This window comes from Falco peregrinus, chromosome 1 (genome assembly GCF_023634155.1).
Source record: "Falco peregrinus isolate bFalPer1 chromosome 1, bFalPer1.pri, whole genome shotgun sequence".
In the NCBI taxonomy this organism is placed as follows: Eukaryota; Metazoa; Chordata; class Aves; order Falconiformes; family Falconidae; genus Falco; species Falco peregrinus.
Window position 1 is genome coordinate 40,639,331 of NC_073721.1, and position 25,944 is coordinate 40,665,274.

The 25,944-nt window shown below is 47.0% G+C and overlaps 3 protein-coding genes across 4 annotated transcripts; 2 read left to right on the forward strand and 1 right to left on the reverse strand.

Moving 5' to 3' along the window:
* The first annotated feature begins 41 nt into the window (after positions 1–41).
* On the forward strand, positions 42–5,013 carry C1H9orf78 (chromosome 1 C9orf78 homolog). Its single transcript, XM_013296495.3, has 9 exons — positions 42–173; positions 917–976; positions 1,598–1,649; positions 1,863–1,933; positions 2,152–2,229; positions 2,669–2,866; positions 3,341–3,477; positions 4,193–4,291; positions 4,715–5,013. The coding sequence occupies exons 1-9, from the start codon at positions 91–93 to the stop codon at positions 4,804–4,806; spliced, it is 870 nt and encodes a 289-aa protein (XP_013151949.2). The 5' UTR covers positions 42–90; the 3' UTR covers positions 4,807–5,013.
* A 1,040-nt stretch (positions 5,014–6,053) lies between these two features.
* LOC101915091 (torsin-1A) lies at positions 6,054–11,906 on the forward strand. The gene is made up of 5 exons (XM_055807452.1): positions 6,054–6,305; positions 6,555–6,820; positions 8,509–8,684; positions 8,772–8,899; positions 9,835–11,906. Exons 1-5 carry the CDS (start codon positions 6,098–6,100, stop codon positions 10,083–10,085), a joined length of 1,029 nt encoding a protein of 342 aa, XP_055663427.1. The 5' UTR covers positions 6,054–6,097; the 3' UTR covers positions 10,086–11,906.
* Positions 11,907–13,572: 1,666 nt separating this feature from the next.
* Positions 13,573–20,366, reverse strand: LOC101912318 (torsin-1B). 2 transcript variants are annotated; one of them, XM_027781880.2, is made up of 5 exons: positions 20,151–20,366; positions 18,109–18,374; positions 16,636–16,811; positions 15,504–15,631; positions 13,573–15,101 (listed from the first exon to the last, which is right to left on the reverse strand). In XM_027781880.2, the coding sequence occupies exons 1-5, from the start codon at positions 20,173–20,175 to the stop codon at positions 14,827–14,829; spliced, it is 870 nt and encodes a 289-aa protein (XP_027637681.1). In that variant the 5' UTR covers positions 20,176–20,366; the 3' UTR covers positions 13,573–14,826. The 2 variants fall into 2 exon arrangements, with proteins under 2 accessions (XP_027637681.1, XP_055663410.1); XM_055807435.1 differs by lacking the exon at positions 20,151–20,366 and adding an exon at positions 18,686–18,898.
* Between the last annotated feature and the right edge of the window lie 5,578 nt (positions 20,367–25,944).

Sequence of the window (25,944 nt, forward strand, 5' to 3'; positions counted from 1 at the left end):
CGTCGCGGCGCTGTGGCGTCATCGCGGCGCGACGCGCCCAGCGCGGCTGGGGCGGGGGGGCAGAGTCGCGACGGCGCAGCAGCCGACGCCATGCCGGCCAAGAAGTCCTTCCGCCGGCGGAGGGAGGACTCCGAGGAGGAGGAGGAGGACGAGCAGGTCGCTGAGGAGGTCAGGTGGGTCGGGAGCCGGCGGAGAGCCCGGCTGGGCGTGCCCGGCCCCGCATTCGCCCGGCGGCGCTATGTCCGCTCGTGTCGCGCCATCGTGCCGTGTCGTCATCTCGTCACGTGATGCTTCAGCGTTCCAGCATTGCGTTGCGTCACGCCGTCCGTTGCATCCTTTTGCTACGACTTCGTCGCGTCACACCATTGCATCGCCGCGCCGTGGCGTCACATTGCGGATTTACGCTGTCTGCCGGTGTGACGTCCCACCGCCGCACCTGGCGCCGCCGCCCGAGCGGAGCCCTCCGGGCGCGGGTTGGGGGGCGGAGTGGTAAAGGTGCCCGGCATGAACCCGTATTGCTCAGTGACCGTCTGTTTTATTGTGGGCAGGATATTGTCTGGAGGCCTTAGCAAACTAAGCGTGGTGATCTTTGGGTCGTTCTTTCCATATTGGCTTCTTATTAAAGCCTTTCAGCGTTTGCGTGGTGCTTTCCTCAGTGGAGGGAAGGCATCTTGAAGGGACATATGCAGCAGACGCCATGGGGATTTTCTTGTGATTGCTTAAATAAATGGAATTGCTTAAAGAAAGGAGAATAGAAAATAATCTGTCTAATCTGTAACCACAGAAGAGGACAATGATATGCAGGAGTTCAGGGCAAAGTCTGTCTGGAAGGTTCCGTGTTAACTGCAGAAAATCAAATTAAGTTAGTTAATTATAGCCAAAGCATCAAGTCCTAAGTCAAATGTTTTTTCTTTAGGTTAAAAGTTGAGGAAGCCAAAGAAGTTCAGAGCCTCAGAAAGCGACCCAATGGGGTGAGGTAAGGGATGTGGCACCAAGGATGTGAAGTTGTGTTTTGCCCGACAGTGTAGTATAACAGTAGATTTCTCTCTTGTCACGTGCCTCCTTTCAGTAGAAACTGTTACATGTCAGATAGTGGCAAAACCATGGTAGAGGAGCTTCTACATTAAAGTCTGAGATGGAAAAGAGGGGGGCTTTGATACAGGTGTGCAGTGTCAGTTTAAGTGAGCAAAGTCTGGTCTGTATCCTAGCCATGAAGAAAAAGATCAAGATTGGGATTTACCACGGCATGGATTTTCACCAAATTACTTCTGTTCTGCACACATGATTTAAATTGGACACTTTCACACCTACTCCATCCTAATTTTCCTCTCTCCCCTCAACTAGTGGCATTGATTAGCTGATGAGCTAGTTGAAATGTGCACCAGCAGTGAACTTTGTTCTTTATTGTGGTGGCTCACCTTCTCATCTCCCCAAAACAGTACTAGTTCCTCTATCTATGTGGGGGGATTAGAAAGATTTGACAATTTAATGTTAATACAGTGTGTAAATCTGCTAGATTTAGAGAACGACAAACAAATTCAGTCTTGTTGGTATGTTTCCTTCTGCTTAATGTTACTTACTTTATCTGCTTGACCAGCGCTGTAGCTCTGCTTGTGGGAGAGAAGCTGCAAGAAGAAGCAACACTTGTGGTAAGTGTTAGACACTTTCATCACCTCGGCACTAAGATGTAATGAATCTGTAACCATCAGTGTGGTCCAGCCGATCACCATGCAAGTCTGGCCTGGGATAGGACTGATGTCATAGCTCAATACTGAAATGTTTTCTGGTTTTATCCAGATTTCAGAGAGTAGCATTGAACTAGAGGGAAGCTTCAGGCTTTCTTGTTATTTCTTATTTTACAGGATGACCCATTTAAGATAAAATCTGGGGGAATGGTGGACATGAAGAAGCTGAAGGAAAGAGGCAAGGACAGGTTGGTGCATATGAGCTCTGAAGATCTCTCCCTGAACTAGTACTCAGTGAGAGCTAGTGGTGACATAATCAGTTGTGTTGCTTTGAAGAGTTTAACATAATGCAGTTTGGCTACTTGCTGTTACCCTAACTTGTCAAATTATTTGTAAAATCCAAAATAAACCCAAAACAAACAAAATAAAACAACCTAAAACAGTAAACATTGTGGTTTCCCTTCAGGATTAATGAAGAGGAAGATCTAAACTTGGGAACTTCCTTCTCAGCTGAAACCAACAGGCGGGATGAAGATGCTGACATGTAAGTTGTGCTGCATTGTGTCTGTGATGTTGAATTCGGGGTTTGTGTCCCCTCACGATTATTTTTTTTTTTTTGTCTTGGATTCTGAGTAGTCCCAGAATATCTTCCCAGTTCTCTCTGAAACTTTCACTTGCTCTTTCACCTCTGAGCTGCCAGATGTGAGGCTTTTTATCATGGACAAAGATGGGAGGTGCCCACCAGCTAGCTTGGCACTAAATACTAGTGGGAGCCTTCCCTACTGGTTGTGAAAGAGCTTGGAGAACCCTGTAACTTCTTGAACAATTGCTTCTTGCAATTGATGTTAGCTGAGCTGTTTTGGAGAGATTATTCTTTCCTTTCTCTGAGCTATTGGGGCAGCGATGCAGCTGTGCTCAGCTGTGCTGGGACAGAGTACAGAAAACAGAATTAAATGCTCTGTCCCTCGTGTGCTGCTGTTTAGGATGAAGTACATTGAGACTGAGCTGAAGAAGAGAAAGGGAATTGTGGAGAGTGAGGAGCAGAAGGTGAAACTTAAGAATGCTGAGGACTCTCTGTACGAGCTGCCAGAGAACATTCGTGTCTCCTCTGCCAAGAAGACTGAGGAGATGCTGTCCAACCAGATGCTGAGCGGCATTCCTGAAGTGGATCTGGGAATTGAGTATGTGGTTCACAGAACCTGTTGGTTATGGCTTGAATTGCCAGGATGAGCAACTGTTGATTGGCAGAGCAGTGGCATGGTTGGGTTCTACAGGCCCCGTTTGGCTCTGTGATGGGATTGAGCCTTGTTCTGGATCAGCACGGTATGTAGCACAGCATGTTCTACACAGTGGTAGGGCTCCAGTGCAGCTCCATCATATGGCTTCTGGGAAAAGGCTCAATTTTTGTGATTTGAATCTCGCAGCTTTCTGGAGGATCTGTTATGCCCTGCACTGAAAGAGGGTGCATTAAAGATGCAAGCTTCTTTTTTACATTTGAAACAAAACATTGGTTTCTGTAGCACTGCCCCTTCTCTCCAAAAACACATCAAATACCATAGCAGCGCTATTACTATCACTGAAATCCACTTAGCATTTCTATACCTACTACCCTTTTAAAATATGAATCGGTACTTTTTTCTTTGTTTTTCCTCTAGCGCAAAAATAAAAAACATCATCTCAACAGAAGAGGCCAAGGCCAAACTGCTGGCAGAGCAGCAGAACAAAAAGAAAGACAGCGAAACTTCCTTTGTTCCCACCAACATGGCTGTTAACTATGTCCAGCACAACAGATGTAAGTCTTGCATGGCTCTCCTGACCCAGGCGTGACCCCCTCTGCTGAAGAAAACAGTTGGGACAGGGTCTGATGCAGGAGAAATTAGACAAGCAGCTGTCTGATTCTTTGTTCTGGGATGTTCATATAGACCCCACCTGGTCTGGTCATCTTCTTCCATCTGTCAGAAAGGAGAGAGACATACTACTCATAGCTGGACTTTCTGCTCTTGAACTCCCAGCTGACACTACCTCATAAATTACAAGACTTTTTAAGTTGTGTCTTGAGTGCGTGCTTGAAATGCCTGCCTTGTCAGCTATGATAAATGATGGTTTATAATTGAGAGAATCCATTCTGTAGGCTGCCAAAGCAGACAGGTGGTCAAGAATACATATACCTTAGTAGACCAGCAGAGATGGGAATTAATTTCCAGGAGAGCTTCTCATACCACAGCCATCTGGGGGAAAGGCAGCCTTCTGTGTGTCTGACCATTCTTACAGGGGTGATTTGGAGTCAGGTTTGTGTATTCTGAAGGAAATGAAGAGTCTCGGGGCCACTTCTGATGGAACTGGGATACAGCAAATTTCAGTAGCACATCTTGTGTGTATTGATTCTCCACAGAACCCAATTACAAGAATGCTTGTTCTGGGGTTCTATTGTTTCTGCTAAAGATCAGTTGTAACAAATGCCATAGAAATGCATCTGTCTGCCTTATCTGATGTTTTCCCTCTTTCAGTTTATCATGAGGAGCTAAATGCACCAGTGCGAAGGAACAAAGAAGAGCCAAAGCCCCGTCCGCTGAGAGTGGGGGATACAGAGAGGCCAGAACCCGAGCGTAAGTTCCTCACCTGAAATGTTGTAAGGAGAGGCACTGAAACTCCTCAGGGGTCTCACACTGAAAAATGATCTGGCTCCTGAGATAGTGAGGAAACAGGGCAGTCTGAAGTTCATGAGGGGCTGTTACACTTGATGTGCTGCTACTAGGTCAGGTCACACCCGAAGCCCTCGCAATGGAGGATGTCTTTAGAGATGCCCAAGGGTGGAGTAGCAAAGGTCACAACTGAAACATGTTGCCAAAGCAGGCTGGCAAGGGTTTGATGAAAGCTGGAATAGCAAGGGTTGCACCCCTGGGGAGCACTGACGGGTAAAGCAATAGCATTTTACATAGCAAGGGGCTGTATAAGGGAAGTGGTGGAGTTAAGGAAGCATCTCCTGTGGAAGGACAGGGAAATAGTATTTCCTCACCTTTCTTTTGAAGGGTCTCCTCCAAATCGCAAACGTCCACTCAATGAAAAAGCAACAGATGATTATCACTATGAGAAATTCAAGAAGATGAATAGGCGATACTGATGAACATGGACTGAAGTCTTTGCAATTCTCATTTTCCGCTAATAAAGGATTTTGTGTCAGTGACCTGAAGTGAAGTTGGGGAGAGTTGCTACCTTCACGTGCTGGTGTTAGCCTACAAAGCTGTCCTTGTGATCTTGTAGTGAATCTGTTTGCAGGTGGTTGTGAACTCTTCGGTCAATAAAATCTTGTATATTTTCAGTTATAAAACTTCATTTATAAAAATGTGAGCTTTCATGGTTGGCATTCTTTCGGCAAGAAGACAAAGTTGCTTTTAACGTTCTTTAACCATCATAAATATGAAAAAAAAAAAAAAGATCCTTTAAAAGCAGCAGTGCTGTTTGCCTTGCAAATATAAAGGGAAGGTTTAAAGCCTGTTTGCTTGAATGTAACTTTGTAAGGGACTTCTTGTTTGTTCCCAAGGGTCTTTGCTGTATAGTAATGCTGCAGCAGCATGTTCAGTGCTGCAGTTCCTGCACCCGGCTGGCCAGTGCTGCAGAGCTGCGCCTGCTGCTGCCTCACTGGGTCTGCTATCAGCACGAGAAACAGCATAAACTGTCACTGGGTCGCTGCTGTCATGTGCCCTGTTGGTTTGTATCTTTTTCTCCCTGTAGACTTACTTCTGTAGCAGTTTACTGCAATTTATTTTGGCTGCGAAGAAGAACATTGGATCAGGTTGTAACTACTGGAGGAAAGTCTCATTCTCAGCTCTTATGACCAGGTCCAGATGGCAGAGGCCCCACCACCGGTGTTGGCCATGTCTTCCCTGGAGGTGTGATGTGCGGGAGCTTGAAGGAGGGCTTGGAACTTGAAAATAGTAAAAGTGGTTTTGAGGGATTTTAAATGATATTTTTTCTTCTGGGACACACATCAACAGTTTCCAGGTGCTGGTGGTAATGAGGGCCAGGGTGTCCCATGGCTGTGCAGGCACCTATGTCTGGTCACTCAGGAGTGGAAACTCCAGGGAGGGGTGAGAGAGCCCCAGATTTTACTCTCTCTCTCTCTTTTTTTTTTTTTTTTTTTTTTTTTAATTAAAAAGGAAAAGTCTCTGAGCCTGTGCCCCCTTGCAGGTCGGGGATGGCATCCCCCCTGCGTAGCAGCAAGCGCGGCACCGCGCATACAACGTCCGAGCCTGAAGGCAGGGCTCCCAGGCGCGCCGCGCGGGGCCGTCCCGCAGCGCCGCCCTCCGTGCCAGCCCCGCCTCTGCCCGCACCCAAGATGGCGGCGGCGGAAGCGGCGTTGCGGGGCGGAAGCGGGGGCGGCGGGGCGGTGCGGCGGCAGAGCCGGGCGGGCTATGAAGCTGCGGCGGGGCACGCTGCGGGTGGCCTGGGGGCTGGTGCTGCTGCTCCTCAGGCCCGTGAGCGCCGTGGAGCCTATCAGCCTGGGGCTAGCGATCGCGGGCGCCGCCGCCTCGGCCCTCACCGGCTTCATCTCCTACCCGCGCCTCTACTGCTACTTCAGGGAGTGCTGTCTCCAGCGGCAGGACCAGCGCGCCGCTGCCGGTGCGGGGCCGGGGCGGGCTCAGGAGGCGTTATGGAGGTGGCAGGAGGGCGGTTGGGGGTGCAGAGGCCCCGGGAGCCGGGCCGGGCCCGTGGGGCCTCCCCGTGGGGCACTGCTGCAGCCCGGCCCTTCGCCCCCTGGCCTGGGCCTGTCAGCCTTTGTGCCGGGGCGGGTGCTGGGCCCTCGGAGGGGGGCAGCAGGCGGTGCGACCCCGTGCCGGTCGCTGCTGACGGTGGGGTCTCTCTCTCCAGCTCTGCAGGAGAACTTGGACAGGAGGCTGTTCGGGCAGCACCTAGTGAACAAGGTGGTTGTCAAGGCTGTGAAGGGCTTCTTGAACAACACCAACACCAAAAAGCCTCTTGCGCTGTCCTTGCACGGGTGGACTGGAACAGGCAAAAACTTTGTCAGTAAGATAGTTGCAGAAAGCATTTATAAAAGAGGTCTGAAAAGTAAATATGTCCATCAGTTTGTGGCAACTTTACATTTTCCTCACGCTCACAGCATCAATCTCTACAAGGTAAGAGTGTGCTATGGAACCCGTGGCAGTGGGACACGGCTCTGTTGCAGTGAATTGCAAATGCTATGGCTTGATCAGTACTAGAAACCTAGATGTTATTTTATGCAGTGAAATATAGCCTGTGCCATCTTTGGAATCTTGTAAATCCTAACATCCATCAACATGGGTTTCCCATGAGTCCAAAGTTGTTTGCATGTGTTGAGCCTCTCTTTAGGGACGAACAATAATGGTTAATTTTCATACAACACTTTGCTTAAGAGATGTGACTGACTTAAGGGTAAGCAGGTGCTGCAATTCATCAGATTTCTGTGGTTAGGTGGTATGCTAGTGGGTGCTGCAAAAAACTAATGGTTCATGACTCTGGGGAACCAGCCAGTGACTTCCAAGTGTGTCAGGTACCATGGCAAGCTGAAGCTTGCTCTCTGAGGCATGGGTGTAGTTGCCAGTTTTAATGCACCCTGAGCAGGTAATTTAGTTTTTTCTGTGCATCCATTTCCCAGCCGTAAAATAAAATCACAAAATACTCTGTTGTCAGAAAGGTACAGATAAATGTGTTCAGAATTGATCTGTCAGTTTGTTAAGTGTCAGCACAGTTCTGTAGGCTGGTGGTAATCATGTGGAGCGGTAGCCCAGATGCATGTTTTCTGCGAGTTTTTTTGTTCTGACTTTGTTAACAGCAGAATTTGAATGAGAACCACTGTCTTGTAGTACTGAATGTTTATATTCAGTTTGTATATGTTAAAAATGGGAACAGGATGGTCTACAAACCTGATTTCTAAATAGAGGAGATGCCTCTTTCCTCTTTTAGAGCTTACTTTTCTCCTTCTTGCAACTGAGTTGTTTTAAAGTAAAATTAATCCTTTTTTGATTTGAGGTGAATTTGTTTGGGAAACTTGCTGCCCAAGGCAGTAGGAGAAACCATTGCTTCTTACCCACAATACACCTGATGCCACTCCTGTGCTGCCTCTGCAGTTCGGGGCTAAGTAACAGTGAATATAAAAATGATGAATCATTGGAAATGGTCAGAACAGTTACTTCTCTTTCATTGGCCAGCAGATCAACCCCTCCCCCGCCCCTCGTTACTTCATTTATTGATCTTAAATTTAACTTAAGTGGAAGAATCTGTTAGCCCTTCTGAACAATACTGTGTTTAAGAAGGGCTTGTAATTGTCTTCTTTTAACTGCTGAATTATTAAAGCACGGGGTGAGAACTGAATTCTGTTTCTGCTTCTGCCAGTGACTGCAGGTGCAATTTCTGGTGCTGCTCAGGTAGCAAATTTGGTACTGTTTGTAGCTTTGACACCTAAGGATGTTTACTTTTGGCAGTACTTTGGTCTAATCCTCTTGTCAGGGCTTTGCTTTTTGTTGCTGTTCCTTGGTAGTACCCGTCCCTTGTCCTACTGTGCACTTTCATTTTTGTTATGTTTACAGGAATATCTTTCTCATGAGGAGATTTTCTGCTTGTCCCATCCTGTCTCTTGGTGTCTTTAAATTTTTCAGAACCAGCACGAGATTTTGGTAAAAGGTTTTATTTACAGCTTTTAACCATGTTTTAGTCAAGAAGCCAAAGCTATTAAAATGACACCATTAAAATCACTCTTTCAGGACAAAGGTCATTAAGCAGAAGTGCTATATTCTGACTTTTCGACACAAACCTTTTCAGCATCTTTTATTTGTGTGCCACTCAGGATCAGTTGCAGTCGTGGATTCGGGGAAATGTGAGCATCTGTCCCAGATCACTCTTCATATTTGATGAAATGGATAAAATGCATGCAGGACTCATTGACTCCATTAAGCCATTCTTGGACTACTATGAGCTTCTGGATGGCTTGTCTTACCGACAAGCCATCTTCATATTCCTCAGGTAAGAGGAGGCTTCTCAGGTTTGTTGTTCTGTACACTCAAAGCCTTTCAAAGCTACCTTGAGCTATAATCTTTTTCCTTTATTTAGCAATGCAGGAGCTGAAAAGATAACAGAGGTGGCACTAGACTTCTGGAGAAATGGGAGGACAAGGGAAGATATACAGCTCACAGATATCCAAAATGCATTGTCTGTGTCTGTTTTCAATAACAAAAACAGTGAGTAAAACTGTGATTGTTTTTGAGGTAGTAAAATTTCCACAAAGGGATGGGCTGCATTTTGTTGCGTTTTTACAGCTATGTTTTCTACTTGATGTGGCCTCTGATTTTTACTAGCCAGGAGCCACAATGCAGTTTTGGGGCCTACAGTCATTCAGCATTTAGAGATGAAATGTGTACACCTTGGCTACCAGTGGGTTTGCTGTCTGTTGGATTGCACGTGTTGGGGGAAGTCTACACTATGCATTTATTGACATACTAATGGGCTAAAGGGAAAGCAAACAGAAATCCTGACAGTAAGGCTAGATATTGCGGTAGCTGAAAAACCTTTAACCAATAAAATGTTTTATTATGGGGAAGCCACCTCCTTGGCCCCCAACCCACTTAGCCTATATCTCTGTCTGTTAAAAGCCTTCAGGCAGCTATTTAGGAGCAACAAGCAGACGTGCCAGCCCTGCTGTGGGCAGTCCAGTGCTTCCTAGGTTTGCTCACGCAGGACTCCTGGTGAAAAGGGGTTTTAACATAATGGTGCATTATAACTATCATTACTGTAGTTTTTTAGAAACGTGAGATGCACGGTCCAAAAAAATGAGCAAGGAAGCTGGGCCACGAGAGCTGGTGTGAGATAGAAAATCTGTTCTTGCCTAGTTGAGAGAGGGGAATATATGAGACTAGCACCTGGGGAGCCATGCTTAAATGCATTCAGTCATTCAGCTCCAATGGACCACATTTATGTGTCTGTCCAAAACTTATGCAGAAAGTGCCAAGAGCAGGGGCTTGTATTTGGACTGACTTGTGCATTATAGGGCCCTAAAAACACAGGTGAATTCTTACTGGTAGGTAGCAGAGGGCTATGATATGCCTCTTGTTCCCATTCAACCCATAGTAGTGTTAACTAGAGGAGTAGTAACAAACCCTTCTCTTTCCCTTTGTAGGTGGATTTTGGCACAGCACCTTGATTGATAGAAATCTCATTGACTACTTTGTTCCTTTCCTGCCTCTGGAATACAAACATGTGAAGATGTGTGTTAGGGTTGAGATTGAATCACGTGGCTATGCTGTGGATGAAGACATTTTAACCAGAATAGCTGATGAGATGACCTATTTCCCCAGAGAGGAGAGAATTTATTCAGATAAAGGATGTAAAACTGTGGATGCAAAGCTGGATTATTACTATGACTTCTAACACTTTATTGCTACAACCTGCAAAGAAGCAAATTTAACTTAATCACAAAGTGGCAAACCCAGGACATTTCATTTTTAAGCACTTTTTAAAGGAAGGAACATTATTTTAAAACTGGTGTGTAAATAAGCAGCAGTGCCTCTGCATTTTTATTCTGTCACTAGTCACAACTCCCAGGTACTTCAGCCTTGTGTTGTCAAGTAAGAACAAACCACATTGTGAATGCGGGGGTCTCTGTCTGACAGTGCCAAGGACTCCTCTCGGATCATGTGTCGATCATCAGAACCCATTGGCAGGCAGTTGGCATGTACATAAGGACTGAGACTATGACCCAATTTTAATTGGATTTTGGTTTGATGTGGATGATCCCTAGACAATATTGAGAATTTTAATCAAAGTTCCTATGTCTGTGAAAGCCTTCATTGGGCTTGTGTGGGAATAATCCTGTAACTGCATTAAAAGCAGAATATGTGTCTTTTTCCCTTGAACAGCTTGGCTCTGGTAAAGATAAGGGGGGATTCTGTAATTAAAAAAAAATTCTGAGTCTTCTATCCAACATCATGCAGTACCATTATCTTTCTCGAAACAGTTGTATAATTTGGTCTTCTGCATGTCAAACCAAGAATATGAAACTCTTTGGTGTCAACAGTGTTCAGAGGAGTGGACTTCATATTACAGGGAAGTGAGTTGAAGTCCTTGACTGCCACATCCATGTAGTTGGTTCCTTTTTTGGGTGGTTTTAAGTATGCAGTTGCCCACAGCATGCTCTCCCAGGAGTGATCTCGGGAGGGAGAGTGTGCTCAGGTGTGCTGTCTGGTGAGTCAGCCTCATGGAATGGGTGTAACCTAATAGGAAACATGTACAGGTTAAATTTTACACCAAGGAAAAGAGGTTTCTCCTCTTCATCTACATGTAGAATTCGGGGGCTGGCTTGCAGGGTTTTCCCATTTTCATCTTCTCACAATACTGTGTGCCTCTGAGGCAGGGATGAAGATTGATCTAAAGGCATTTGGTAAAAAAAAAAAAAAAAAAAAAAAAAAAAAAAAAAAGTTAAATCTGTCAATGGAAGTTACTGCAAAGAGTGTTAGACTTGTTTCTGAATGCGAGCACTGCAGAGGCTTTTTTTCACTCCAGTTTCTATTCAAAATAAACTTTTCTCATTGGAAGTGTGTTTCTTAGCTAACTTCTGGTGTTCTTTGCATTGAGTGATTTGATGTTAATTTTGTACAAACTTGCTACTTGTTGAGGAAGAGCATACTGAGGTTCTGCGTGAGGTGTTCAGCTGTGCTTGAATACCAGTATCTCCTTTCTTGAGTTCAAAGGGAATAGATATGGGAGATGTGACTCTTTGCTACCTGCTGAAAGAGAAACAAATGAAGTTTGCAGTAGAAACTGCACTGCTAGACCATTGGTGCTAAATGCACTCGCATGGTTTTTGTAGAGGCAGACTTTCTAGATGCATATGTGCTCAACAGTATCATAAGAATGAACTTGTCTTCTAGAGACTAGTTAAAACCCTTCTCATCTCCTCCTCCCACTGTGATAACCACTGACTGAACACCTTACAGGCTCTGATTGAAGCCATCCACACTTTCAGTGGCAGCATCTTGAAGTTTTCTCCGTAAGGGGAGAAAAAAACGGCCAGTAAGACTCCCAGCTGTCCAGTTTTGCTCTGAAGTTGTAATATGCAAATTGTCAGTCCCAGTGTTTGTCAACAAATGTGTGCTTTGAACTTGGGTATTTATCTGTGTGTTTGACCTGATTATAGCAAATGACTGGCTAATGGAAAAAAGAAGACGTGGAAACAATAAACTTTTACTACTATCTGGTTCCTTCTCATCAAAAGAAACAGTTCAACCAAGCAGTATTGTGGGTCTCCAGCCTTAAATAGTTCTGCTTTGTGTGCCATTGCAGCATTGATAACTTGATTTGATACAGATTCGTAGCAAGTAGTTCATTGTATCATAGCCCTAGATGGCTTAGGGTGGATGGAAGCTTCCTCTAGACCAGGGGTCCTCAAACTTTTTAACCAGCAGGCCGGCGCCGATGAAGTGGCAGGCAGTCATCTGCGGCTGCTTGGTTTCCACCCCCCCCAACCCCCGCGGGGGGTGTGTGTGTCTGTAAATACCGGGGGCTGGACCGAGGATCCTGGGGGGCCGTATCTGGCCCGCGGGCCATAGTTTGAGGACCCCTGCTCTAGAGGGTGTAGTAATGATGTTCAAAGGGTGGGGAGTGCCTCTGTTTAGTATCTGTTTTGTTCTTGAAAGCAGACCCGATATGCTGGGTTTTGGCTGGGATAGAGTTAATTTTCATGACACCTGGCTAGGAGACCTCCATCTGGGTAAAAGAAGTAAGTGTGCCTGAAATTCCCACATTTGATCCTTGCAGTCCTGTCATTATTCCTCCCCTTTAGGCTGTATGGTTTCAAAGCTGAGGTCCTCACCTTCTCTTTCTTGCTGTGACTGGGTAACTTTGGCCATTATTCTTTTTAACAGGCCACTTAAAACTGGATCAGACAAGTTAAAGGAAAATGTCCAACGGGGGGGAAATGTCTGATCCCTAGAGAAACAGTCCATGGGCCAGGTGAAAGTAGCTGAGTAGTCACCGAGACTGAATTTTGTTCTTACCAAAGTCCAGTACAAGCAACTGCTGTTTCAATTCAACCCTTTTCCTGCAGGGAATGTTCCAAGATCTGATGCTGTGCTTATAAAATGAGAGGTTATGGTTAAAATACAGCAAAGTGCTCTTCTCTTGACAGAAAGAGGCAGCGTAGCTCTAGAGATGTGTCTGCCTGATGCCCTGGGCCAACCAGCCAAGCTGCCATGTGTGCAGAGTAGCACAGGCATAGTACAAAGTCCTGATGAGTAAGACCGCTTACACTTCCATATATGCTTTGTTAATTAGTTTCCTTGTGCATCATTATAGCACAAGCCATGGTGCACAAGCGTGGACACCTGACTGTTCAGTGAGGTGTGAGTTGATGCCAGCAGCTGTACCTCCCTTGAATTCGGCCGTTACGCGCTGGCTTGCTTTCAGTGCTAGACAGGCTGCAGGTGCTCTGGCCCACAGAGATACGATGAAAGCTGTTGCTACCTAAAGAAAAGGTGAAGTGCTGCCTTGAATGACAGCTCTCCAGACACAGTGCACAGAGGAATGGCTAAACAGGCAACGTGAGGCCTACTTGTCCTGCAGTGCCTGGCAGTGTGGTCAGAGATACCCACTAATAACCATGAAGCAGGGCAGGCAGAGACTTTAAAGCTTATTCACAGGTGTTTGTTTCTACTGAGGTGTATTTAACTGCTGAATTCCTTACTGTGCTGTTGGATGACTCAACATGTTTTAATATCAAGAGGCTATTTAACCTGCTTATCAATTGTTACGAACAAATGTTTAAGAATAAAGGAAGCTTAACAGAAAGCTGTGGTAGAGCCAATTGAAAACTGCATAAATTAGTGCTTTCCTACAGCTGAAAATGATTAAACCAAAAGAGAAAAATTATTTGAGATTTATTCCAACTGCAGTATGGTAGCAGTATTTAGTGTTTTGAAATTGCACGAGTATTTCATATTTGAAGTAACTGAAACCGGATGCAGCGTGTATACCTACAAGTAAGTCAGTTAACAGGGAAAACATGAAAAGCAGCAGTCCAATGTCCCAAGGTTAATGGCTAGCTAACATTTGGCTCTGGAGATTGCATCAGCATGAACAGTTTGCCAACATTTGACAAAATCCAGATGGGGCTGTAAAAGGTAATTGACACTTTTTAATTAAGACTTTAACATAAATGCTAAGATCTCTGTTGTAATTTGAATTAATGTAGTAAGTGTTGAGACCTGTAAGTTTGTATCACATGTTAAAGCAAGTTTAAGTACAAGTGAGGGAATGGATGCTGCAGCACAAAAACAGCCCAATCCCTCACAGCAGTTTAAAAAACACACTACAATCAACTAAATGATAGGCACTTCTGTCTTGCAGTACGCTATCTGATCCGCAAGTGATGGAGTACAAAAGAGTTAAAGCTTGCAACAGTTTTAAACCTCAGCCTTACCAGTGGGTGAAGGTTAACTCAATCCTTCGCAGCTTCCTATTGCTCACCTTTCCACACAGCCATTATTTAACGTTAAAAGCTATTATAAAACATACTTGCCTAGAAGGTGTGGGATTGTTGATTGCTCCCATTTCCCATACTGCCTTCTCTGTGGCACTCTAGGAAGAGCTTTGTATTACTGCTGCTTACACTTCAGTATAAAAATACACTACTAAAAATAACTTTCTGCCATGAAAATGTCTTCCAAGCAAGGCGAGAGCAGCATTACCCAGTCCTAGACTCTTGGGTGTAGCTGGGAGGGACTACTAAAGATCTTGCAGACTTCAGGCCTGGGAGCCTGCACACAGATTAGCCTGAGAAGCTCTAACAGTCAAATCCTCATGAGAGATTGTTCTGATTAAGAACAGGAGACTGGCCTAGCATGTTGTGATAGTCATATGCCTCAGATGGGTCCATCTGCTTAGGAAGACCTAGAGTTTTGGATACCATTTGGATGCATTTGGATACCAGTCAGTTTAGAGATGCACAGTGGGATGTTAACTTAAAAAAAAAAAAAAAGTTAAAAAGCCCACACAGCTCACTAGTATTCATCTCACTAGTATTTTCACCATACTCCCTGCAATAGTAAAAAATGCTTCAGTGCAAATACACAGATTCCCAAAAGCTCTGAAAGTGCTTTGGAGACCTGAGGGGCAATTAACCCTTGGCTTTTGTATCTCTCATCATGTCTTCGTGAATATCCAGCTTAGCCTGTACAGTCTTGCAGCCTTTATCAGAGTAGATTTTCTGCTCTTTTGGGAAGAATGTCATCTCATCAGCCACTGCTTGAACAACCTTCTCATCGACAGCATAGCCACGGGATATCATTTCAGCCCTGACACACATCTTCACGTGCTTGTGCTCCAGGGGCAGGAAGGGGACAAAGTAGTCAATGAGGTTCCTGTCAACGAGGCTGCTGTGCCACAGTCCACCTAGAGGAGTTGGGGGAGGAACAATCATAGGCAGGAATTTCTCTACACTTGAGCCTGCATAAGGTAGGACCACAGGCCAGACTGAATTCCCAAAGGGGTTTGTCTCAACCACTGCCCAGGGAAGAACAGCATGCCAGTTAGCTGGATGGATCAGACTGATGGTACCCCCCAGTTGCCACTGCTACCCATCAGTGGCACACAGAGCAAGATCTGTGCTGAAAATTCTCTTGTGATGGCATGACACTAAAGTGAAGGGACAGAAGGGCATGGGGCCAGGGCACTGTAGGAAGGTGAGGCACAGAAGCAGGGCAGGGTCAAGGTAAGCTGCAGTACAGATTGCAGAGATGAACCCTGTGTTACAAAGTAAAGTGAATTTCCTATTTTCTGGGGAAAGCAACTTACTATTCTTGTTATTGAAGACTCCTACAGATAGCATGGGCTCCAGGTCTTTCAGCTGAATGTCTTCCCTGTGCTTTCCATTTGTCCAGAAGTCCAGAGCCGCTTTATTAATTAAGTCACCACCTGCATTGCTATTCATAAAAGAAAAAAGGCCAGTAGTGAATACAAACACAACTGAGCCAGAATTTCTTTTTTAGCCAGTTACATGTATTGCTATCTTCTTGATGTCAACAGCATCCTGCAAGCCAAAATTTAGGGAAAGTCTCCAGTGTTTTAAATAGCCATCAGTGTGTGGTGGGTTGACACCAGCCAGCAGCCAAGCACCTACGCAGAGCTTGCTTATCCTCTCCCACCTCAGCGGAACTGAAGGAGAAAATAGGAAGAACAAAAGTGAAAAGACTTGTGGGTCAATATAAAGACAGTTTAATAGGTAATGAAAAGAGGAGACAAAAACCTCAAGGAAGGCTAAGAAAATCACTCACCACCCCCACAGTAAGACTAATGTCCAGGCAGTCTCTGAAGAACCATCACCTTGGAAGCTGAAATCCTCCCTTCTTTCGCTACCCCCAGTTTTTATTGTTGAGCACGACATGACAAGGTCTTGAATGCTCTCTTGGCCAGTTCAGGTCAGCTGTCCCAGCTGTTTGTCCTGCCATCCTCTTGCCCACCCCAGCCTACTTGCTGGGAACAGCATGGGAAAAAGAGAAAGCCTTGAGGCTTTGCAAGCACCATCCAGAAACAGACAAAACATTGGTGTGTTATCAACACTGTTTTAGCCACAAATCCTGAACATAGCACCAAACTGACTGCTGTGAGGATGGTTAACTCCATGCCAGCCAGACCCAGTACGCAGTGCACCCATCCCAGATAACTTCCCCACCACCATCTGTGCTCTGGGCCAGGCTCGTGAGCCCAGCCCACTGCAGTGGTCTGCCGGATGGCATCAGACCTGCTCCGCTACAGCCACAGGTCACACAAGAGCTCACAGTGCTCCCCTCTGTCTTTATAGAGAGGGTCTTCACTCCAGAGTGGTTCTTCTGCTGTTTTTTGAATGAGGTCCCTTAGGAACATCATTATCATCATAAACACAGATTTATCTTAGTAACTCAAAATGACTGAAATAGGTGCTACAGACCTGAGGAAGATGAAGATGGCTTTCCTGTAGGACACTCCATCAACTTGCTCGTAATAGTCTAAGAATGGCTTGATGGCATCAATAAGACCTGGATGCATTTTGTCCATCTCATCAAAAATGAAGACAGAGTGAGGACAGGCACTGACGTTGCCCCGAATCCAGTTCTGCAGTTGCTCCTGGAATAAGAGGTCGAAAAACACTGAAAAACTAGGTCTCTTTGGGATGTACTGCAAGATGCTTGTATGTGACAGACCCTAGGGACACCCTTTCAAATGTCAGCATCTCATACTCACTGGTTATACTTTTTCCTGAAGAGAGGACCATAAACTCTGTGACTGATCCTTTTGACATGTGACACTGAATTTAAATGTGAATTATTTTCCTGCTCACAGAGAAGACTTTCTAAATCTTTCTGCTTAGTGTATGGATAAGACACAAAACCCAAGCTAAGATGGGAAGTCTTGAAGAAGGGAAAACTTCCTGTTTATTTTAAAAGCATCAGTGTTCTGTCTTTCATACGGAAACCACATCTATCGGTACATCAGTTTTGGGTACCTTCAAACATTAAAATAAGATGATCAGAATTCTCCAATGTCGAGTAATGAAGGCACTTGAAAAATCTCTCATGCAGGCCACACCTTCTCATTGCACAGTGCATGATGGGTTGACCTGGCCAGCAGCCAAGCACCCCAGCAGGAGCAGGGAGAGAGGACAAAGAATAAAAGTGAGAAAAATAATGGTTCAAGATAAAGACAGTTTGATAGGTGATGGAAAGAGAGAAAACACAAGCAAAGGGAATCACTCACACCCTGACACATGCAGGCCAAAACCCAGGCAGCATTAGAGCCACAACCACCTCAGAAGCTAATGCCCCCCCACTTTTTCCTCCTTCTACCCCAGTTTTTATTGCTGAGCATGACAGCATATCCCTTTGGACAACTGGGGTCAGCTGTTCTGGCTGTATCTCCTCCCAGCCTCTTGCCCACCCAATTTATTTGTTGGGGGGGAGGGGGCGGCGGGAAGCAAGCTCTGAGACTATGCAAGCACTGTTTCATAACAATCAAAACATTGGTGCATTACCAACAGTGTTTCAGCCACAAATGCAACACATGGCACTGCAGGGGCTGCTATGGGGAAAGTTACCTCCATCGCAGCCAGCCAGTACACGCAGTTTCAAGGACGGAGTTCTTTCCCAACAGCAAGCACCGCAGAAATCAGCAGATGGCACCAGTGAGAGGACAGCACTAGGAAATTACTCTCACTATGGATTTATTGGCTTTCTGGTGCCGTTCTCTTTCACCTTCCGTATGTATTTCCCCCTCCATCTCTCTTAAACACCAGTTTTGGAAACACATTGCTGTACAGCTCCAGCTGCCAGGTATCTGAGGGACATGTGCAGCACAAACAGCCGACCTCCTCTGCTAGGAGGTCTCAGGACAGGGAGTAACAGAATGACCCTGTGCACCTCCTCACCTTGTAGAGCTTGAGCTCATCGTGGTGGGGGAAGTGCAGAGTGGCCAAGAAGAGATGGACGAACTTGCTGCGCAGGCCGGCAGGGTGGATGTGCTCCGCCAGGATCTGGCTGAGGAAGTTCTTGCCAGTGCCAGCCCAGCCATGGAGCGAGAGCATCAGCGGCTTCTTGGGGCTAGGGTTGTTGCTGAAGCCCGTCACCGCCTTCAACACGACGTCCTTCGCCAGGTGCTGCCCAAAGAGTTTGGCATCCAGCTGCGCCTTCAGCGCTGTAAGGAGAGGGAGAGATCAGCATCACATGGCCACCAACGGGTGTCAGTCACTGGCCACACACCAGGCAGGCGAGCTTGGTATGGCCACCGATGGATGCCCGTCAGTGGCCATGCACCAGGCGAGCTTGGCATGGCCACTGATGGATGTCGGTCACTGGTCACACACCGGGCGAGCTCGGCATGGCCACCAACGGGTGTCGGCCAGTGGCCGCGCAGCAGACGAGCTCGGCGTGGCCGCTGCCCCGGCCAAGTTCCAGGGCAGGGCTGGGCGCCCAGCGCGGCCCGGCGACCCCTCGGCCCCACCGTACCGGTGGCGTTGAGCCGCTGCCCGCCGCTGGGGCAGCACTCCACGTAGCGGCAGTAGAATCTGGGGTGGGACAGGTAGCCGGTGATGGCCGAGGCGACGCCGATGGCCAGGCCCACGCTGAGCGGCTCCAGCGCCGCCAGCCCCGGCAGCAGCAGCCACAGCGCCCCGGCCGCCCGCAGCATGGCGGCTCCGCGCGGCTCCGCACCCCGCCCGCTTCCGCCCGCCGCCGGCAGCGCCCGCCCCACCCGTAGCCGCCGCTCCCATCTTTGTGAAGGGCACGGGCGGCATCGCTGCCCTGCTGATGGCGTCGGTGGGCCGTGACGTCCCGGGGGGGCGGGGAGATGGCGCTGCGGGCGCGGCGTGACACATTCAGAGCTTCGGGCAGCGAGGTGCGACGGGGCGGGGGGGCGCGGCCTGCTGGGCCCGGTCCCGCCCCTCCCCCGCCTCGCCCCGCCCCGCCCTCCCCCGCCGCGCGTGCCGTTGCTGGGGCCGCCGCGGCCGGCGCGGTGAATCAGACTCGGTGGCGTTGATGGGAAACAAGCGGTTGGTACGACAGGCAAAGGTCCCAGTGGCGGTGTGGCTGCTGCCTTCTGTAAAGTCCTGCGATGGGATCTAATGTATTTGCGGGCTTGTTCACGGCATGTGCTAAATGCTTGTCAACTGTTTGTGGCATCTAGCATATCTCGCATTTATAGGAAAACGTGCTTCTGTTGCTGTATCAAGATCTCTTTCAAAAGTGTTTCAGGGGCTCAAGTACTAGAAAACAGCCTGTTTGCAAGCAGCCGAATCCAGAGCTGGTAGGAAGTGACATACTGAAGTACCTGGTGGCACACGGGTCTCCCGGAGTTGAGGATTTGTTTTGAAATCTGCATCCCAGCTCTGAAATGAAGCAATATTTGCAATCCCATGATAAAGGGAAGGGGATTTCCAGGTGGCAGGATCAGGAGTTTATGGTTAAAAGGTTGTGTAGCTCTTTTTCAGACCATGCACTAGCTCCCAGCAGGCAGGGTGAAACAGTGCTTTCTTCCCCAGTTGCTGAGGATTGTCAGCCTGCTTGTCTCAGGGAAGTGAAGCAGCATGTTTTGAATCTAGACCTACCACTAACTGCTGCTCGTTTGAGATGTATTACAGGCTGGGGTGTGGGATACCACTGGGGGGTGTCCATCTCAAGAAGATGTGGGATTATTTCATTAGCTCTTAGCCTTGAATTCACCTCCGGAATGTTGCCTGCCTTTGCCAATATAAACCAAGACGCTAGCAAGGAAGATGCTCCAGTAGTGCCATGAGAAGCAGGGTACACAACCCCCTTGTGGGATAAGCAGCATTGTGTTAGTACAGACTTTGCCCTCTAGAGCCACCATGGGTTCCACAACCACCCCAAAGGAAGCTGGCATTGAAAAGGAAGCCCTTACCACCAGCTGGTCCCACTGATAACTTGGCTCAAGGTGCCCTTGCCACTGCCTTACCTGAGAAGTTCAGCATGTCGTTCATATTGCAGCCCTCCAGGAGACTGTGCTTGAGTCAGGAGTGAGGGCAGAGGAGCTGCCAGGTGACATCAGCACTCCTCATAAAGGCTGAAGTGCTGAGAGGGTCCAAAGCTGGTGTCAAAGCGAGCACAAGAATAAAGAATACAGCAGCATTCAGGAGCTTCATGGTAGGAACTAAAAGCCAGCCTGGCTCAGCAGGAAAGGAAAGCAAAACAGAAACTGCAGAATAACTTCCTGGAGCGAGGGGCCAGAGGCTGTTCAAGAGGATGGAAGCCAAGTCTCCTGTAGGCTGGAGGTGTTAATGAGTTAACAGACTTATCACACTCCTCGAGAACTGAAAGTGCTGTGAACAAGGTATTGCCCCACGGGTAGGGTAAGAGTTTCATCGGAACAATCCCAGCTCTGAGGGCAGCAGGACTGGAACATCACTGCATCTTAACCAAGGTGCTAATTGGTCTGGTGATTAACCAAGAACATAACAATGCTTGTTTTGGGCTTGGTTCAGGGTGGGTTGTACACCTAGCATCACAGAGCCCAAAGATTTCTGTAGGAGTGTTTGAAGCTCACAGAACTCACAGGAGTGAAGATGTCAGAAAGCTGCTTTATTAAAACCAAGCTCTCAGAGTAGATATTCATCACACACACACACACCCTGCCAAAAAAGTGTAAGGAGAAGGACAGAGACTGAAGCAGCTTTCATTTTCTCAGCACTTTTTTTTTTTTTTTTTGGTAAACGAAAAAAAGGTGAAAAAAACCTTTAGGTAATTCTCATTTTATTTTCAAAGTCTGGTTGGAAAAACACTGAGCAACATTATTTAGTATTTGAAACAGATGCTCAAGATTTTATGTCCTCCTTGAAAGGAGTGCCCTGTGCTGCTGACTACTGAGCACCTGAGGAGAGTCCCATTGCGTCCTGTGCTGAGGGAGTCCTTGCTGTCAGCTGCTGTCGAGTCTTGAGGTGGGCACAGCTTAGACTCTTGGCTCGTCATTCCAAGGCAGTTTGCCCAGATGACTTACCTACAGAGGGGTGTCCTCAAAGCCCCAGTGTTGCCCACCAAGGAGCTAACACCTGAGGAGCCGGGCTTGCTGGCTGTGAGCCCTCCATTGGGAAACTCGGAGGCTGCATAGAGGCCAGAGGAAGGAACTGGCAGTGGCATATGAGGGTTTCCATGTTTCCTGGACTCTGTCAGAGCTCTCCTGGAAACAATTCAAATGATCGTTTTACAAAGGTGGTTTAATACCGCTGAAAAATGCTGGGAGTTTTCCAGTCCACCCTGTTTTCTTGATGCACCGGCCCTCTGCATTGGTCTGTGCTGAACACCAGGGGGGGTGTCAGACACAGGTTTTAGCCCAGGATTTACAAGCTGGAACAATTTTTGCAGAAAACTAAGTCGTGCCTCAGAAAAACAGAAGGGGAATATAAATCAGCAGAGCTGACCACTTGCGTTATGAAACGTGATTTCTTGGGATACCGTGCAGCCTGGCCCTCATAGCTGCTGAGGGTTCACAGAGAGCAGGAGGCTCAGAGACAATTCTAGCAGGGGACTGAGAACAGCCAAAGTCATCCTCTTACAAAGGAGAGTTTGAATAAAGGAATGAAGCTGTTCAGCTAGCATCTGCAGATTTTCTTGTCTTTACATTGGAATTAAAGGTGCAAGCAGGTTGCATTGCTTGCCTCACAGGCTTCAGCAGATGTTTCACCATTCCTCCGTAGAAACAGTGTGGTCCCTTGAGCGCCAAAATGGACTGTTACCCCCAAATGTCTCTGGGATAAAGTATAGTGCCAAGTTGTGTCTTGCAAAGGGTGAATCAGTTTCATGATTTATGGTTCACCCTTTCAAACCTGGATGGTGCAAAGCATCTTCTGACTGATGTCTGAAGAGGGCAATGAGGTGTCCCCTGGTAAATTTTTCAGTGTGGTTATGTGTCCTTTCACAGGGTCTCACCAGCCTGGAAAGGATAGCATCTCCCAAAACACAGACAGAAAACACAAAGTGATGTGCTAGAAACATCAAAGAAAAGGAGAATTACCTCATCTATGCAAAAAGAAGGAGTAACATGGGACACATCTATAGATCTTCTCCTTTCTATGTGGGAGAGAGGCAGCATATATTTCCTATACAACAATAGGATGTATGCTGCCTAACAGGTACCAGATGGGTGTTTAAATAACCTTCAGCTGCAACATGTCATGCTGTTATCTCATTATCCCTTACAAGTTAAATGGGTTCAAGCTGGGCCTGGACATGGTTGAGATGTCTAATAGTGGTGGTGAGACTGACATTGATGGCAATTTCCTTGAACAGCTGTCTGGAAGCTCCAAGTGGAGCACAGACACTGCAACACACAGTCCACAGTGCAATATCTTGTTGCCTGTTGTGTTGTGCTGATGAGCACATTGTTCTTCTGTCTCAATGTTCTCCTGTGCCCTAGGCACAGAACTGACATCCTATCATGTATTCACACTGCCCTGCCAACCAGACCAGCGTGTGGGTGTGGGGTGGTCAGCCAGCAGCGTATCATCTTGAATCAGCTGCCACAAGCTGAAGGTACTGAAGTTCTATAGCAGAGAACTTTCAAAAAGTGTTCAGTGTGCAATAGTTGGCTTGGAGTATCTGTGATTTGCAGTGTTGATCAGAAGTGGAAGTGGTGTGGTGGGAAGGTGAGGGTGCAGGAGAGGTAAGGAGGGGGATTACAGAAAGAGGGAAGGCAGGGATCTGGGGAGCAGTGGTATGAGCTGGAGGTTATGGGGTGTTTGCAGTGAGTAATTTGGAGTGCTAAAGCTATTGTGGTAGATAGGGGAGGTAGTGGAGATGGGGTGAATGTGTTGCAGAGATAAAGGATGCAGAGATGGCGTACTTAAAGCCAAGGATGAGGAGAGAAGAAAGTCCCAGATGAGACCTTTGTCTGGTCTTACTCTGCTTTCAGTATGTTGAAATTTTCTGTCACCCACCCACGGTTTGATTTGTACATTGTTGATTTAAAGTCAGCATTCTCAGGACTTTGGGCTTGCAGCTCCATGGCAGAAAGCCTAGAGAATCTGGGATATGGCTGGTTAGCATGGCTTTCTGATCACAAGGCAGCACACCTCACAGTTTGCTGGTGAGCCAAGAAACATACTGTTACCAGTCACAGGAAAGGGTGCTAGGAATTGCTGCTGCAGCCCTGCCTGGAGTTCGTGGAGTGCAAGAGGTTTCCAGGTACGGATTGTAGAATCAATGAATCAATGCTTTTCCCAGAAGAAGGCTGTATTTTTGTTGGAGAATGTATAAGGTCCTCAATATTTCCAAGTGCTTTATGATGAAGGTTTGGTAACATGACTGCTATTTTACATAAGGTGCTGGGCTGGCAAGAGGTTCTCGCTGGAGGTTTCTAATTGGAGAAGAAGTGGGAGACTAATTTTTCCCTATGCTCAGTTTAATTTCTACCTAAACACATATCTTCTCTCCCTGCTTTCTGACTCTGGCTAGACAGTCTCTAATGCTTGAAGTTTTTCTAAGAGGAGTTTCGTTTATTTTTACCCTCCTCCCCCACCCCCGCCCTGCCAAATGTGTGGTTTGGGTTTGTTTTCTTTCCCTGCTTCAATTTCAGCATCATCTTCCAAGTGCTTCTTATCCTAAACATAGAGATGAGGCAGTGACAGGAAAGGGCTGCCACTCTGACGTACATTGAGATCTTTTAAGGGTGGGATTGTGGTGGGCTTTATCCAAATACAGAGCCTGGCTAAGCTCTGAGGATTATGCTAACACTGTGGAAAGGCTCTGACATACTGGAATGTGTTCGTTGACCTTTCTATAATGTGACAGTAGCAATAACACAGACACCAAAATCTACGTTAATGCTGAGCAAACATTGCCTAAACCTAGCAACACCCAGGGAGTCAAGAGACTGTCATTCTTCTCTTGCAGGTTGGAAAATTGAGGTTTGCAGATGATGAAAGTTCTTCTTAACATGGCATTTCATAGCAAAGGGTTTAGCAATTCTGTTCTGTCTTTGAAATCTTTACTCAAGAGCTTGAACCATGATTTGCCTTGGGCAGGCTTAAAAACCCCTTGTCTGGGGCACAAAATCACAGAGTCCCTTGGGTCAGTGTGTGCTGCTGTGCTGTGGGACAGCCCAACAAGGAAAGGTATGGAAGAGCTTGGGAACTGAGTGAAATAGAACATCATATACCTGTCCAAATAAATCTGCCCATGTTAAATAATTGCTTTGATCGTATCTGAACCTTTGTAAAATTCTGATGTACCAGTAGGGTTTTTTGCTCCGTTTGCTGTCTCTAGAAGATGCAATTGAGAGGTTCTTCCCAGCAGCAAAAGAAATTTTCCAGCATTCCCATCTGGATGCCCAACCTTAAAGCCCTTCTGCCAGAGCCTGTATTGCAGAGACCAGAGTCTCACTGTGCTGTACAAACAGAATGAATAACAAGCCGTAACAACCTTACACTGTTGGGATGCAGTGGTGGTCCAGATTAGAGTTTTACCTGGACTACGCTGGTGCAGCACCCACCCAGAGCAACGTACAGCAGCTGAGGATCAGGCAACATTTGTTAATGCTGGTGATGCCCTTTAACCACACTAACAGTCTCTGCAGAGGGAGACAAATGTGATTTTTAATCTGATATCAAGTGATTTTCAGCAGGCAGAGCTACACAGGTCATGTTACCTGGTAGGGATAGGAGTGAAAGGTAGATAAGAGTTTTTTAAAGCCATACTTGATCTATAGCGTTGGTGGAGGTGAGGGAAGCTGCTGCCTCACATTTCTTGCCTCCCGTGGGAACTTCCTTGAAACATAATGTTTTATAGATAAGTGCAAGGTGACGAGTTGGCAGGGCTCTTCTCTGCTCTTTATAAGGTGAGGCTTGGTGCTGAAACCCATTTCATCTGTCAGTCATATCAAATCCATCAAGCAATGACAGATGGAGATGGTCTTCCTTAGAACAAGCACAGGGAGTTGTTTAAGTGCCCGACACCTAAACTTCAGCTCTGCTTCTCTACAGACCACTGTGTGGTCCAGAGGGAGAAGGGATGGAGGGAGGCAGCCCTTTGACTCTGGAAAAAAATGGGAGGTTTCTTTTCATATGAACAGGAGATGCCAAGACTGCCATAGTGACAGGCTTTGAGGAGAACCATTTTTTAACCTGTAGCTGGGTGATCTTAACAGGTGTCCAGTTCTAAAGCAGACTTTCATGGCATAGACATGTTGCAAGCTCATGTAGGTTTTGGTGCCAGGAGTCAAGAGGTTAAGGTGTAGCTTGGGCAAAATTGCTGTTAAGAATTTAAATACCAGTGCGGCAAGGACACTGGGGCTCAGGCGGCTGTTTTACATGCTGGCTTGGGTGTCTGCTGTTGTAGGGCAAGAGGATACAGCTGCTCAGGGTCTAATGGTACCACCCAAAGCCAGGTGCAAATAAGCAGGAGCCACCCATGGACCATGCAAATCCACCTGGGCTGGCAGCTGAGAGAGGTACCCTGGGGGCAGGAGCTGAGGAAAGCAAAGCAGGGTGTGGGGGGCTGGTGCTGCACCAGCCTCCCCTTTTCACCCTTGCCTCCTGCAGAGCTGGCTCTGCTCCTGCCTATTTGCCTCTGGGTTCTGATTTCAAGGCCCCTGTTGTGCAAGATCGAGATGAATGTTGTATGGAGTGGTATTGATAGACCCAGTAGATGCGCTATCGGGTTGCACTTGTGTGCTGGCAGTTGGACTCTGTTTTGACATGTAAATAGAACACTCCTGGTGCAGACATCCTCTGTGGTGTAGTGACTAGATCTGGGGGCTG

Excerpts from the sequence above, each read along its gene's own strand:
- C1H9orf78 (XM_013296495.3), top strand. The coding sequence starts at position 91 with ATGCCGGCCAAGAAGTCCTTCCGCCGGCGGAGGGAGGACTCCGAGGAG. Across the intron at positions 977-1,597 it reads AAGCGACCCAATGGGGTGAG|CGCTGTAGCTCTGCTTGTGG; the intron begins GTAAGGGATGTG and ends CTGCTTGACCAG. Across the intron at positions 1,934-2,151 it reads AAGGAAAGAGGCAAGGACAG|GATTAATGAAGAGGAAGATC; the intron begins GTTGGTGCATAT and ends GTTTCCCTTCAG.
- LOC101915091 (XM_055807452.1), top strand. The coding sequence starts at position 6,098 with ATGAAGCTGCGGCGGGGCACGCTGCGGGTGGCCTGGGGGCTGGTGCTG. Across the intron at positions 6,821-8,508 it reads ACAGCATCAATCTCTACAAG|GATCAGTTGCAGTCGTGGAT; the intron begins GTAAGAGTGTGC and ends TGTGCCACTCAG. Across the intron at positions 8,685-8,771 it reads GCCATCTTCATATTCCTCAG|CAATGCAGGAGCTGAAAAGA; the intron begins GTAAGAGGAGGC and ends TCCTTTATTTAG.
- LOC101912318 (XM_055807435.1), bottom strand. The coding sequence starts at position 18,866 with ATGCTGCGGGCGGCCGGGGCGCTGTGGCTGCTGCTGCCGGGGCTGGCG. Across the intron at positions 15,632-16,635 it reads GCCATCTTCATCTTCCTCAG|CAATGCAGGTGGTGACTTAA; the intron begins GTCTGTAGCACC and ends TTTTATGAATAG. Across the intron at positions 15,102-15,503 it reads AGTCTTCAATAACAAGAATA|GTGGACTGTGGCACAGCAGC; the intron begins GTAAGTTGCTTT and ends CAACTCCTCTAG.